Source organism: Lepidochelys olivacea, assembly GCF_965140295.1.
Source record: "Lepidochelys olivacea isolate rLepOli2 genome assembly, chromosome: 12".
Lineage (NCBI taxonomy): Eukaryota > Metazoa > Chordata > Testudines > Cheloniidae > Lepidochelys > Lepidochelys olivacea.
The window spans coordinates 37,618,540-37,633,274 of record NC_140422.1 but is presented as its reverse complement, the minus strand read 5'-3'; the positions used below and the strand labels follow the sequence as shown (position 1 = coordinate 37,633,274).

Here is a 14,735-nt window from a genome sequence, read left to right as displayed (position 1 = left end):
AGTCACCTTTGAAAATCTTTGCCCTTCTTTCAAAAAATAATTTGGTGTAACAGTTTTGTATACAGTCAGAAAGTTGGGTCTAACATGAATACTGTAATTTCACTGCAAATTGTGATAGATGCATATAAATTAAATGATTCCAGAAGTCTGGCTGGTGCAATGGTAATGTCTTTCTAATTTTTTTTCTATATGTGCATAAACAGAGATGTGGGTGAATGCTTGTTTAAATAATTTAAACTTTTTAAAATACTCATGTTTCAAAGACCACTAGATGGCACATTCTGATGATAACAATATTTTGTTTCTTGTTCCCAGTGGAGATAAACGCTCTAAGAAAATGACTGGGGAAACCATAACACAATGTGAGGGAGAGATCTTGCAAACATTTGTGCAGGTAAATAACTTGATACATGTGAGTTGTCCCAATAACGGAGTTACTCACCCGCACAAGTGTTAAGAGAGTCTGATGTTAAAAGTTGGAAGTTTTATTTAAAAATAAAAGTTAAATACCCTCTCCAGGAAGATGTAGACTTTAGTGGTAGCTAAACTTAGTATCTTACAAGCAAGCCCCTTGACACTCCTGCCAACACTTAAGCATGTATTGATTAGGGGACTGGAACACATGACTTATGAGGAGAGGCTGAGGGAGCTGGGATTGTTTAGCCTGCAGAAGAGAAGAATGAGGGGGGATTTGATAGCTGCTTTCAACTACCTGAAAGGGGGTTCCAAAGAGGATGGCTCTAGACTGTTCTCAATGGTAGCAGATGACAGAACGAGGAGTAATGGTCTCAAGTTGCAGTGGGGGAGGTTTAGGTTGGATATTAGGAAAAACTTTTTCACTAAGAGGGTGGTGAAACACTGGAATGTGTTACCTAGGGAGGTGGTAGAATCTCCTTCCTTAGAGGTTTTTAAGGTCAGGCTTGACAAAGTCCTGGCTGGGATGATTTAACTGGGAATTGGTCCTGCTTCGAGCAGGGGGTTGGACTAGATGACCTTCTGGGGTCCCTTCCAACCCTGATATTCTATGATTCTATGTAGAAAAGGAGTACTTGTGGCACCTTAGAGACTAACCAATGCATCCGATGAAGTGAGCTGTAGCTCAGGAAAGCTCATGCTCACATAAATTGGTTAGTCTCTAAGGTGCCACAAGTCCTCCTTTTCTTTTTGTGAATACAGACTGAAAGGGCTGCTACTCTGAAACTTAAGCATGTGTGTAACAACACTCATGAGCAGAGGGATCTTCCAGGGGTTAGGGTACTGGGAAACCAAGGTTCAATTCTGTGCTCTGCCACAGGCGTCTGGCGTGACCTTGGACAAGCTACTTCTCCTCTCTGAGGGTCGGTCTACACAGCCCGCAGCCGTGAACCTTGTGCTAGCACTCTCAAAAGAGCTGTGTAGACAGCTCCTTGAGGGGCCGAGGCTGGCTTCTGAGTTCTGAAGCCCACCCCGTCCTTTGCTTTGAAGCCTGAGCGCCAACCCAAGCTACACCTTCAAAGCCCCGCTCTTTCCAGAGTGCCCGCAGAAGCCCCCCAGAGGCAAGTCTCTCCACCCAGGCTGTGGGTACCCTAAGGCGCTCTGCCCCCCGCCTGTAAAGCAGGGATAAGAGCACTCTCCCGGCCTCAGGCAGGGGGTGAGGAGAAGCCTGGTAAAGGCTGTGAGTTGCTCAGAGGCTAGCCATGGGGCCAAATAAGCTAGTAGGACCGTGGCCCGAGTGGGCCCGGTGAGTAAAGCTACCGCCCCCCCCCCCGCCGTGCCGTGCCGTGCCGTGCCGTGCCGGGCGGGCGCGGTGCCCCGCGGGGCGGAAAACGCACGTGCTCCCGCGGTCCCCGCCCCGGCCCCGCCCCCCGGCCCCTCTCTCCTCCCCGCCGCGTGCGAGCCCGGCTCTTGCGTCCGCCTCCCGGCGCCTCGGGACCGGACAAAACGGTGCCGGCGGCGCGCGGGGCGGCCAGTCCCGGGTACCCGCAGCCGCGGCTCGCAGCGCGGCCCGGCCTCGTCTCCCCGGCCGCCCCAGCCCCGGCCTCCTGCATCGGCCCCGGCCGCGGGTCCGCCCCACGCGGTAGCGCGCTCCCCGCCAGGCCGCCGCCGCCGCCCCGAGTCCGGCGGCTGGTCCGCCAGCCGGGCCCCGGCGCCCTCCCCGCCTCGCCCGGGGACCCCAGCATCCCTCCGGCGCGCCGCCCCGGGGGGGCCCCGGCAGCCGGCGCGCAGCGGCCTCGGCCATGTCGGGCAGCGGCGGGGTGAAGAAGCGGGGCTCGGCCGCCTCGGCGCAGGAGGAGGAGCGGCAGGCGCTGGAGAAGATGCCGGCGCCGGGCGGCGGGGCCCATGAGAACGGCTGCCCCGGGGCGCGGGGCCCGGGCGGGGAGCTGGGCCCCCCGGGCGGCGGGGGCGGCGTGGCGCTGCAGCGCTCCATCACCCTGCTCAACGGCGTGGCCATCATCGTCGGCACCATCATCGGCTCGGGCATCTTCGTCACCCCCACCGGGGTGCTGAAGGAGGCCGGCTCGCCGGGGCTGTCGCTGGTGGTGTGGGCCGTCTGCGGGCTCTTCTCCATCGTGGGCGCCCTGTGCTACGCCGAGCTGGGCACCACCATCTCCAAGTCCGGGGGAGACTACGCCTACATGCTGGAGGTGTACGGCTCCCTGCCCGCCTTCCTCAAGCTCTGGATCGAGCTGCTCATCATCCGGCCTTCCTCCCAGTACATCGTGGCCCTGGTCTTCGCCACCTACCTGCTCAAGCCGCTCTTCCCCAGCTGCCCGGTGCCTGACCAAGGGGCCAAGCTGGTGGCCTGTCTCTGCATCCGTGAGTATCCGCAGCGCTCCGGCCCGCTCGGTCGCCTCTGGCTGCGGATGCCCCCTCTAGAGCTGCCCCGAAGCTGCCCCCGGCCGCCAGCTGCCCTTGTATTCTGTGGGCCCATATGGCTCCCCTCTCTGGCTAGCTCCCGGTCTGTTGCCCCGAGCTCTGTTACTCGCCCGTGTGGCTTCACTACGCTTAACTGGGTCTTCTCTTGCATCTCATTGCTCGCTGGGGGACAAATTCATCCCAGCGCTCACTTGTGCTGTCTTCTCTTTTGGCACCCTGGCCACCTGCCCTGTGTTCTCTGTTTTGTGGAGAGACACCAACCCCCAGTCTGGTTTGAGCAGCAGGCTCTAATCAAGATGCTTAAACGGAAAAAGCCACCACACAGACCCCTTGGCGTCCCCCTTTCTGAAATGACTTTCAGAAATGGCCTTGGAGTGCAGCATGTAACAGGTGCAGTGCACATCCCATCTGTGCCTAGGGGTGAGAAGTTTTTGGTCTCATCTAGGAGCGTTGTGAGGATAAAATCCATTCATTATGGCAAGGCATTTCTATGCCCTGGGCAATGGAGTGATTTAAGCACTGAGGTACTCTGTGCCAGGAGGGCTGTCAGTTGGGTACAGCTGAACTGGTGCTGAAAGTGGTTTTGTGGCAGATGTAGCCAAGAGCAAACTGTTTTCAGCACTATTTCTGAAAGAGTGGTTAAACTCCTCCTTGGCTCCCAGTAGACCTCCCTCAGCTGCACCTGACGCTGTCACAGGATGCTTTTTCCTCAGGTAGACAAAGCACATCGTGGTAAGGGTGATATCTGACATTGCCCTGCTAAATCTAGGGCCAGTGCTATGCACATTAAAAGCCTAAAGTTTGCCCTACTGCTGAAATCTAGACCATTTCCTTCCCTCCTCCGCTATCTTGAAGTCTGCAGCTTTGCCAAAATCTAGGAACACTAATCTTTGCTCCATTAAATGGGATGTTAACCTGACTTCCATACCTCTGAACTTAGGGCCATTTTCCTCCTTCGTTCCATTGCCACTTGATCTGAGTTTGACCCTCTAGTTCACTTCTAGATCCTCTCCTAATAGTAAGAGGAATTTTGGGGTTTATTTTGGAGTAGGTTTTTCTTGCATGTGGGTTTTTTAGGTCTAATAATAGTACCTAGTTCTTATATGCAAAAAGAAAAGGAGTACTTGTGGCACCTTAGACTAATAAATTTATTTGAGCTTAAGCTTTCGTGCATCCAGTGAAGTGAGCTGTACCTCGCGAAAGCTTATGCTCAGATAAATTTGTTAGTCTCTAAGGTGCCACAAGTACTCCTTTTCTTCTTGCGAATACAGACTAACACGGCTGTTACTCTGAAACTAGTTCTTATATGGTGCTTTTCGTCTCTAGTTCTCAAAGCACTTTACAAACGAAGGTGAGTGACTGACTTTACAATTGGGTTATTTGTGTGTGTGTTGGTTTTTTTTTTTAAAGGGTTTTGGAGAGGATTCTAGTTATTTGGGGTTTCTAAATGGCCCATGTTTCTTCTAGACTCCTGTACCATTTGAGGATCGCTGGCCATTGAAAGGTGCAGCAGTTGGGCATTATGGGAGGGGACAGTCTCTATGAATTCATTCATGCGCAAGCTGCCTTGTTGCTTCACAAGTACCTTGCAAAACTGGCTTGGCTGGCAAGCCAGACTGTAGATTGCGCATATCAGTTTTTCACATTGTCTGAACGACGTTTGATGTGTCTCAGCTGGTGGCTAAATTGTTAAGAGTGTCAAGGTTAGTGGAAGCCATGGCCACATGCCTCCCCTGTCTAATTTTGTAATAAACTAGATTGAAGTATTAGAGTAACAGCCGTGTTAGTCTGTATTCGCAAAAAGAAAAGGAGGACTTGTGGCACCTTAGAGACTAACCAATTTATTTGAGCATGAGCTTTCGTGAGCTACAGCTCACTTCATCGGATGCATGCCGTGGAAACTGTAGCAGACTTTATATATACACAGAGAATATGAAAAAAAACCTCCTCCCACCCCACTGTCCAGCTGGTAATAGCTTATCTAAAGTGATCATCAGGTGGGCCATTTCCAGCACAAATGGCCCACCTGATGATCACTTTAGATAAGCTATTACCAGCTGGACAGTGGGGTGGGAGGAGGTATTTTTTCATATTCTCTGTGTATATATAAAGTCTGCTACAGTTTCCACGGCATGCATCCGATGAAGTGAGCTGTAGCTCACGAAAGCTCATGCTCAAATAAATTGGTTAGTCTCTAAGGTGCCACAAGTCCTCCTTTTCTTTTTAGATTGAAGTATGTACGTCATGGGCAATATAGGTAAAGTGTCACCTCCTTGAGAATGAGAAGCCTCAGACAACAGTTCTGTTGATTTCCTCAAACTTGCATCAGGCATCTTTTGCACTGGTGGCCTTGATGTCAATATGTTTTATGCTGCAAATGATACATACCACCGAGAGTGTGTATATGTTGTGTTCAAATTATTTGCTTGCCACAAAATGACAAGCTTTAGAGTAACGTAAATACAGATTCCTTGATTACTTGTGCTGAATCACTGCAGTGCAGGGCTGAGAGTTGAGTGCTGAACGTGTACAGGGTTTGTTTTTTGGGAGTTTATAATTTCATTTTTGGGGGGTTATTTTTAGCAATTTTTGATTTTTATATAGCTGTCCCAAAAGCTGAGGTTTTTTCGAGGCTTTCTCTTTATATATACTGTAATGCAGGGATCTCAAACGCGAATCGCCAGGAGGGCCACATGAGGATTAGTACATTGGCCCGAGGGCTGCATCACTGACACCCTCTGCCCCCGGCCCCACTCCCACTCCACTCCACCCCTTTCCTGTCCCCTTCCAACCCCTTCCCCAAAGTTCCCACCCCAACTCCGCCCCCTCCTTGCCCCTATTCCAACCCCTTCTCCAAATCCCTGCGCCACCTCTTCTCTGCCTCCTCCCCTGAGCACAGGGCTCCCTACTCCTCTCCCCTTCCTGGAAAGCACTAAGTGCCTGGAGGTAGGCAGAGGAGCGGGGACATGGCACACTGCGGGGAGCGGGGGGAGGGCGAGCTTGGCAGGCTGCAGGAAATAACCCCGAGGGCCGCATGTTTGAGACCCCTGCTGTAATGAGTAATCTCTTTGTAATGTTCCATAGTGTGCCAAATAGTACCATGTTAAAGTGCACTAGGGAAAGTTTAACGCACACCAGCGGAGTCTGCATGGCTAATTAATGGGCAACATGTTGGCGTGCTTTTGATTCATAGATTCCAGAGCCAGAAGGGACCACTGTGGTCTCTCATCTGACCTCCTGTGTAGCACAGATCATAGAGCTTTCCCAAAATAATTTCTAGAGCAGATCTTTTAGAAAAACATCTGATCTTGATTTAGAAATCACACCCCCATAGTCCACCTTACAGCTCAGTGTAGACTAGCCCTTAGATACTACTAGCCATGGCCGGTGTTTTTCTGGTGTTTATTGGGTAAACACGGATTTTGTGGGGATTTTTTTTTTTTAATCGGGGGGGAGGGTGTGTCGTCGTGTTTGTTGTTTAAAATCTAAAATCAGAAGCCCTACTCTGGTAGTAATACTGCTTAACATTTCTCATCTTCAAAGCTCTGTACATTAATTAGATCTCCCAGCACCCTGTGATCTAAGGTAACGATCCCCATTTTACAGATTGGGAAACAGATGCAAGGAGTGACATGCCCAAAGCTGCAACCTGTGTTCAGTGACAGAGCAGGGATGATAACATAAGCTCACCTGACTCCCAATCCTCTAGCCCAGTAGTTCTCAACCTTTCCAGATTACTGTATCCCTTTCAGGAGTCTGATTTGTCTTGCGTACTCATAACACAAGAACTAGGGGGTCACCAAATGAAATGAATAGGCAGCAGGTTTAAAACAAACAAAAGGAAGTATTTTTTTCCCCACACAACACAGTCAACCTGTGGAATCCCTTGCCAGAGGATGTTGTGAAGGCCATGACTATAACAGGGTTCAAAAAAGAACTAGCTAAATTAATGGAGGATAGGTCCATCAATGGCTATTAGCCAGGATGGGCAGGGATGGTGTCTCTAGCCTCTGTTTGCCAGAAGCTGGGAATGGGTGACGGGATGGATCAGCTGATGATTACTTGTTCTGTTCATTCCCTCTGGGGCACCTGGCATTGCCCACAGTTGGAAGACAGGGTCCTGAGCTAGATGGACCTTTGGTCTGACCCAGTATAGCTGGTCTTACGTACTCCAAGTTTCACCTCACGTGAGAACTACTTGCGTACAAAATCAGACATAAAAATACGCAAGTGTCACAGCACATTGTTACTGAAAAATTGCTGACTTTCTCATTTTTACCATATAATTATAAAATAAATCAATTGGAATATAAATATTGTACATACGTTTCAGTGTATAGTATGTAGAGCAGTATAAACAAATCACTGTATGAAAGTTTAGGTTGTACTGACTTCACTACTGCTTTTTATGTAGCCTGTTGTAAATATCTAGATGAGTTGATGTACTCCCTGGAAGACCTCTGCATACCCCTTGTTGGGACCCACTGCTCTAGCCTGCTTTGCTTCTCTGATCGGTAATATTAATGTGTTCGAACTGTTCTTACACAGTCATTAGAACTAATGGTTTCCCTGGAGCAGAGTTTGGTCTTGTACATCTAGTACGAAATGCCATGGGAAAGAACTTGCTAGTTTTACAGATCTGCATCATTTCCATGTGTTCTTCGTTAAGCTTTATTTTCCCCTTAGGGTACCATTCTGTTTATACTTCGGGTTAAATCCTTGCATATGTCTTTTTTTTTTTTCCTTTAAAAGATTACTTTGTTATCCAATGCATCTAGTAGTGAACTTTTCTCTCCTGCTAGTTTCTACACCTTTGATTTCTGGAATTGCTTGGTTGCCGTCAAGGTGCCAAAACCTGTAGGTATAACAGAAGGTAGGTTTTATAATTTTGGTCTGAGGAATTAACAAGTGAGAGCTACTGTGTGATTTCCTAACAAGCCAGTTTGTTAAATGTTTGCACTGAGAGCTTGGTGTTGCAGTGAGATTTTTTTTTTTCAAGAGTTTAGGATATGAGAAATTTGGTCTTCGGACATACATGTTGGAGACGTTAACAAATAGGTTGTCTTGGGAAGTAAGATGGGCATCCAGGTGCTTGTTCTGAAGTGGTAATGTCTTGCTGTGGAGCTGAAGCCTATTCACTGGTCTTGAACTGCGTTGGCTTCAAAGACCTTAAACTCATTTTTCATAAAGGTTGCCTTTCAACAGGCAGTGAAATTGGCCTTTCACACACTTGTGGCTGGAGGACCTTGATATACTGGTTCTGAACCCCCAGAATCTCCCCAATCCAAATGTTAGTGGTGGTGAGTAAGGAGGCAGGTAAAACTATGCTTGAAGGGGAGATGACTCAAGGAACAGTTTTAAATTGGGAGTTGGGTATGTTACTCGTCAAGACACTAAACATCCTGTGTAAGGTAGTCACTTTACATATAACTTCGCTCTAAATAGAAGAACCCTTGTGTCCTCTACAAACTCCATTCCCAGTTTATATGGCCTGCTGCATATGCTTTATATATTGCTGGTTGTGTAAAACAACCTTTTAACTTCCACTTAAACTATTTTCAACAAAATACTTGAAATCACAATTTTCTGTTCCGCTTCTCTTTTGCTGATGCTGCTTTTATACAGACTTTTGTTTTGTTCTTGACCTTGAGTGTCAAAACAGTGACTGTTTCTTTAGCTTTTAAATTATTTTGTCACTCATTAATTGCCTATGTTAATCTCCTGCTAATAATCCAATGACAAACTCTGCCGCTGCCAAAACTGTAGCAGTCATCATCTGGTATGTAGACTTCTCAAACTCCCTTTCCTCCCCCTGCAAATAACGCAGCAGGCATCCCTCATGCAAGCACATCACTGCGAGTTAAATGATCAATTACTTTTCATCTGTCTTTTTTCTGGAAAGAGTCTAATAGTTGAAGAATTTGCAGCAGTCCGTTTATAGTTCATGCTGGCTCTTCATGAGCATGTGGGAAGACACATGGAGTAGATGAGAGGTATGGACATTACTAGCAGCTATCCTCGCAGATGGGCTTAAGAATGAGCATTCTATTAAAAACCCTGATTCAGCAAAAGATTTAAACACCCTGTTAGCTTTAAGTGCTATGCTGAGTCATGGTCCAGGCCTATAAGAAGGTGAATATTCAATGGCAGCATTTCAGCTGAAAACTATATTTGCTGTGGAACAGGTGTGTTTATATCATGCAAGTGTGATGCTTCGTTAACTTCACTGTAAACAGCAGACCAAATAACCGTCTGCTGGATTGCAAACTCATTTGGTATTTGCAGTCAGTGGACAGGCACAAAATAAATATTCCGCTGGTCCGTCTTGGGTGGGTTTATTCTGCACCACTGATGTTCAGAATTAACCTGCCCCTGCAAGGGTGGCTTGATGCTTTGAAGAGTAATATTAGCTCCTGACAGCAACAGAGCTGAGACTAGACAGGGCTAGGTACAAAAATGGGAAGAGAGGGAGGACCCAGGTAGCACAGCTTGCACTTGTTGGTGCCTTTGTGACTTGGTTTCCACAAAAATATCCCATTACATTTTATTGCATTTAAATACTCTGTGTTTTCCGCAGAGTCCTTCAGAGTTTTGATTTCTAAACTTCTTGTGAATTGGAATGACTTTTCCAGAGAAACCCACCAGGATCCCTCTCAGCGACTTTAACTGGGGGATTTCAGACATTCCAAGAGTCCCGTGGTCAAAATGAGCGTAATGAAGCACACTGTTGCCAGCTAGCATAGGGAGCTGATTCCTGGCTCTTTGCAAGGCAAGCTAAGTAGCATGATTCAGGCCGAAACCTGTTTGGAATTTTTCATAAAGTCCACAACCTTGAATTTGTTGATTGATGCTACAGTGCAGCCACCTTCCCAAAGATTGCTGCTGAAAATGAAATTGGAGAATGCATCAGAAGTAGCCCAATCTTGAAGATAAAGGTGGTTTTGTAGCTTTGGAAACAAAAATGGTGCTTTTAAGAATGGGGTCAGAATGAGGGAAGCATTCAGTTTGAGTAAAACTTTATGAAATCCTGAAGTTTCTCATTTGGTCTAGTTATTGTTTCTTGTCTCCCATCCCTCTTCTATCCAAACTTCACCTGGCTGAATTTCCAAACCTGTCCAAAAATTCTCGTGCCATGAATGTACACATCGATACAAATCAAAAAGGCATACGAGTGATATTTTTGTCTGAAATTGCAAAATGCTTGTCTGCATCCAAAGCAGCTATCTTGAATTCCTCATGGCAATAGTGAAAATTGCATGCCAGATGAAACATAATTTTTTTTTGGCACATCTGATGCTTCACCCACCTACTTGACATTTGTTGAGGATCAGGAAGCTAATCCCAACAGAGCACTTTGTACGTATAAAACCCTGTTAACAATGCTAAGTTGTATTATCTACCACTTAAACTTTCAAAAAAATTATTCATCTTTTAACTGAAATCGGATCTGCTTTTTTCAAGTTATGTGAGTGTGGAGGCATTTCCTCCCTCACCTCCCACCCCCCCACCCTTTATGGGTCAGACTCCGCTTTAAGGATGGCCACCTCTTAATCACCTACCACCACCCACTGGAAAAACAAACAAACAAACAAAAAATTGGCTCTAACCAATGAGCCAAACTAGTTGGCAACTGCAGTGATCCTTTTACAAGGATCAATCAACTCTAATATTATGCTTCTGTGATACTATATTGCTTTTGTTCTATTCCTAGATGTTATGGCGATAGACATTTGTAAATGCACCTAAGATCAAATAGTCAGTTCTGCGAGTTTTGTTGTGTATATACTGTAGAACTCTTGATCACTTTTTTTTCTCTTCGGCAGCACAAATGCTGACTGTTGCAGCATGAGCACTTGCTGTGCTGGTTTGCCCAGCTCAGAAGAGGCTGGAAATATTTTCTTCTTCTTTTCACATAATTATGAAATCTGTGAGTGTCCTGAGAAATTATCAGCAGATATTTTCAGTTACACAGGGCATGTGTGTAATACATTCTTGAATAGTGACTGAGCACTTGCAGCATGCAGATTGGAAGGCAGCTGTCAGAGTTACTCTGTCCTCTGTTTTAGGATCCATCTCTTGTCAGTGCTGTTAGGTAGTGTGTATTTAAATATGAAGGTATGACCTCTTTCCAATGTCTGAAGAGATGGAAAGAATGCTTTCAGGAGCTTCTCAACTGCCCCATCAGAGCTGCAGATCCGCAGCGCCAGGAGGATGTGAAGAGTCCAGTCACCGCCCCTCAGTGTAATTCAGGGGATGTTACAGTTGAGGAAGTTTGATGTGCAGCCTGTAAGATCAAGAATGCCCATGCTGCTGGTATTCGTGGCGTAGCTGCTGAGTTGATGAAGCATGGTGAGGATTCTGTCTTGGAAGGCTGACCCATATTATCAACGAAGTATGGATTCATGAGAAACTACCGGTGACTGGTGCTGTGGGATTATTCTCCCACTTTGGAAAGGGAAGGGTGATGCCCTGGTGTGTTCCAGTCACCACAGCATCACTTTGCTTTCCATTCCAAGCAAACTGTTCATGCTGGCTCTTCATGAGCATGTTAAGCCCGCCATAACGAATCTACACTGTCTACAGCAAGCTGGGTTTCTGCCCAGTCAATCAATCACAGAGCAGATTTTTACTATTAGATAAATTATTAGAAAAAGCCAAAGAGTTTTGGCACAGGAAGGATGAGGGGCGTATAGGCGTTATTGATTTACAAACTGCATTTACAAACTGCTGATCATCGTTCCCTTTGGTTCTGCTTGCGAGCTGCTAGTGTGCCTGGAAAGGTCCTCTGCCTTCTTGTAGAAGTGTACCACTGATGTGAGAGCTGTGTCCGTTTACATACTAAGATGTCCAGTTGGTTGGAGTAAAACAGCATGTTGCCTTTTTTTTAAAAGAAAAGTTGCATTTCTGTTTCATTTAAATGCCTTGTCCTTTCCTCCTCCACCTCAGTTTTGTGTCTAAACCAAAAATTTGAGTCTTTCTGGTTTTAGGATGTATGTCTGTTGCCATTACATTGATTATGACATCACAAATCTGGTCTTGTGAATTCACAGACGGAGGAGCAATTGGATGAGAGACAGAGGCCTGTTTTTGAACATCACAGTGTTTAACAAGGAGGTTTCATGGTAAAGCACAGCCAGTGATCCATTTCTGATTTGAGTGCATCACCTCTGAACTGAAGTATCTGAAAGTTGCTCTTTCCAGTGTACTGTTCACTCAGGATTTGTCAATAATTTCCATAGGTTACCCCTGTTTGAATCTCCAGGAATCCATTTCTGTTTAAACACCAGTCTGTTGGGACTCTGTTTCCATAGAAGCCATGTCAGTGCCATCTAGGGTGTAAAAACAACAAATTCCTTTTATGTACAATTAATGGAGGGGGTAAGAAAAATTAAACTGCATGAAGCCCACCGTTGATAGAATCACTTAACAGGGATTTTTTTTTTTATTTATTTATTTTTTTTAAACAAGCACCAGTGCCCCACTGGCTGTAGTGCATACAGAGCTGACCAGGTGAAAGAATAGATCTATTAAATGACAACACTTTTTTCACCTCACACTAAAACTCTTCACAGAGCAACAGACTGCTCTCCAGGAAATGAATCCAAGTGAGGACTTACTAGTGTCCATGTTTACCGGACCTGGGTTTCATTTAGAGAGCAGGTTTCCCAATGTTTACAAAAAATGATGATCTGTATGAAACCATCTCCATTTGGCACTTTCACCTCACCCTAGGTTTGCCCTTCATGCCTGTGATTCCAATCTGGCCAGGTTCCCTCTGTGAATTTAAAGTGCTCGTGTCTGGGCAGCAACATAAGGAGCAGTCAGCATTTATTAGGGAGTATGCTTTCCCTTTTCCCGTTGTCCTCTTTAGCTAGCTCCAGGGATTCAATCCTATCACATCTCTTACCTCCCCATGCAAGATTTAGCTTTGCTGAAGGCAGACTTTCTCATCTGTGACTAAGCAAGAGTCTTTGTTCCTGATTGGGAAAGTGGGGTGTCTCTATCTCTCCTAACTGTGTGAGTTCTGGTCAAAGGTGCCAGCTTGCCTGCCCCAGAGACGGATTTTCCCTGCCTAAAGAAGGGTAAGAGGACAATCGTTGCCAACTCTCTTACATAAGAATGGCCACATTGGATCAGACCAGTGGTCCATCTAGCCCAGAATCCTGTCTTCTGACTGTTGCCAGTGCCAGGTGCTTCAGAGGGAATGAACAGAACAGGGAAATTGAGTGATCCGTGCCCGTCATCCAGGCCAGTCAGTCCAATAAAAGATATTACATCACCCACCTTGTCTCTCCAATCCCAGCTTCTGAGACGCAGGAGTTCAGAGACCAGCAGACTGTGAGGTTGCATCCCTGAGCATCTTGGCTAATAGCCACTGGTGGACCTATTCTGCATGAACTTACCTATACTTTTGGCCTTCATGATATCATAGAATTTCAGGGTTGGAAGGGACCTTAAGAGGTCATCTAGTCCAACCCCCTGCTCAGAGCAGGACCAATCCCCAACTAAATCATCCCAGCCAGGGCTTTGTCAAGCCTGACCGTAAAAACCTCAAAGGAAGGAGATTCCACCATCCCCTAGGGAACCCATTCCAGTGCTTCACCACCCTCCTTGTGAAAAAGTTTTTCCTAATATCCAACCTAAACCTGCCCCACTGCACCTTGAGACCATTACTCCTTGTCCTGTCATCTGCTACCACTGAGAAGAGTCTAGATCCATGCTCTTTGGAACCCCCTTTCAGGTAGTTGAAAGCAGCTATCAAATCCCCCCTCACTCTTCTCTTCCGCAGACTAAACAATCCCAGTTCCCTCAGCCTCTCCTCATAAGCCATGTGTTCCAGTCCCCTAATCATTTTTGTTGTCCTCCGTTGGACGTTTTCCAATTTTTCCACATCCTTGTAGTGTGGGGCCCAAAACTGGACACAGTACTCCAGATGAGGCCTCACCAATGTCGAATAGAGGGGAACGATCACGTCCCTCTATCTGCTGGCAATGCCCCTACTTATACATCCCAAAATGCCATGGGCCTTCTTGGTGACAAGGGCACACTGTTGACTCATATTCAGCTTCTCATCCACTGTAACCCTTAGGTCCTTTTCTGCAGAACTGCTGCCGAGCCATTCCGTCCCTAGTCTGTAGCGGTGCATGGGATTCTTCCGTTGTAAGTGCAGGACTCTGCCCTTGTCTTTGTTGAACCTCATCAGATTTCTTTTGGCCCAATCCTCTAATTTGTCTAGGTCCCTCTGTATCGTATCCCTACCCTCCAGCGTATTTACCTCTCCTCCCAGTTTAGTGTCATCTGCAAACTTGCTGAGGGTGCAATCCACACCATCCTCCAGATCATTTATGAAGATATTGAACAAAACCGGCCTGAGGACCGACCCTTGGGGCACTCTGCTTGATACCGGCTGCCACCTAGACATGGAGCCATTGATCGCTACCCGTTGAGCCCGACAATCTAGCCAACTTTCTATCCACCTTAGAGTCCATTCATCCAGCCCATACTTCTTTAACTTGCTGGCAAGAATGCTGTGGGAGACCGTACCAAAAGCTTTGCTAAAATCAAGGAACAACACATCCACCGCTTTCCCCTCATCCACAGAGCCAGTTACCTTGTCATAGAAGGCAATTAGATTAGTCAGGCATGACTTGTGTGACGAAGTGGGACTGCTCTCAATGCCTCCTCTGAACAGTGCGGGGGCTCCCCCACGCAGCTCCCAAGCATCCAGGCGGTGGGGCAAGGGTGCACGACCACCGCAGCAGCCCAGAGGGCAGGCGCGTGCAGGGGCCTGGACACAGAGAATGGCCAGCACCCTGCCCCCTGGCAACCAACGGCCCGGCCCGCCCCCCCCCCCCCCCCGCAAGGCGAGAGTCAAAGGG

The 14,735-nt window shown here is 47.1% G+C and overlaps 1 protein-coding gene across 1 annotated transcript in view; it reads left to right on the top strand.

The window, feature by feature from the left end:
• The first annotated feature begins 1,862 nt into the window (after positions 1-1,862).
• The window catches only part of SLC7A5 (solute carrier family 7 member 5), a 60,813-nt gene continuing 47,940 nt past the window's right edge, over positions 1,863-14,735 (top strand). The window contains exon 1 of the mRNA XM_084644321.1: positions 1,863-2,796. Within this exon, the coding sequence (XP_084500447.1) occupies positions 2,217-2,796 (580 nt within the window). The 5' untranslated portion in view covers positions 1,863-2,216. The remainder of the gene's footprint in view (positions 2,797-14,735) is intronic.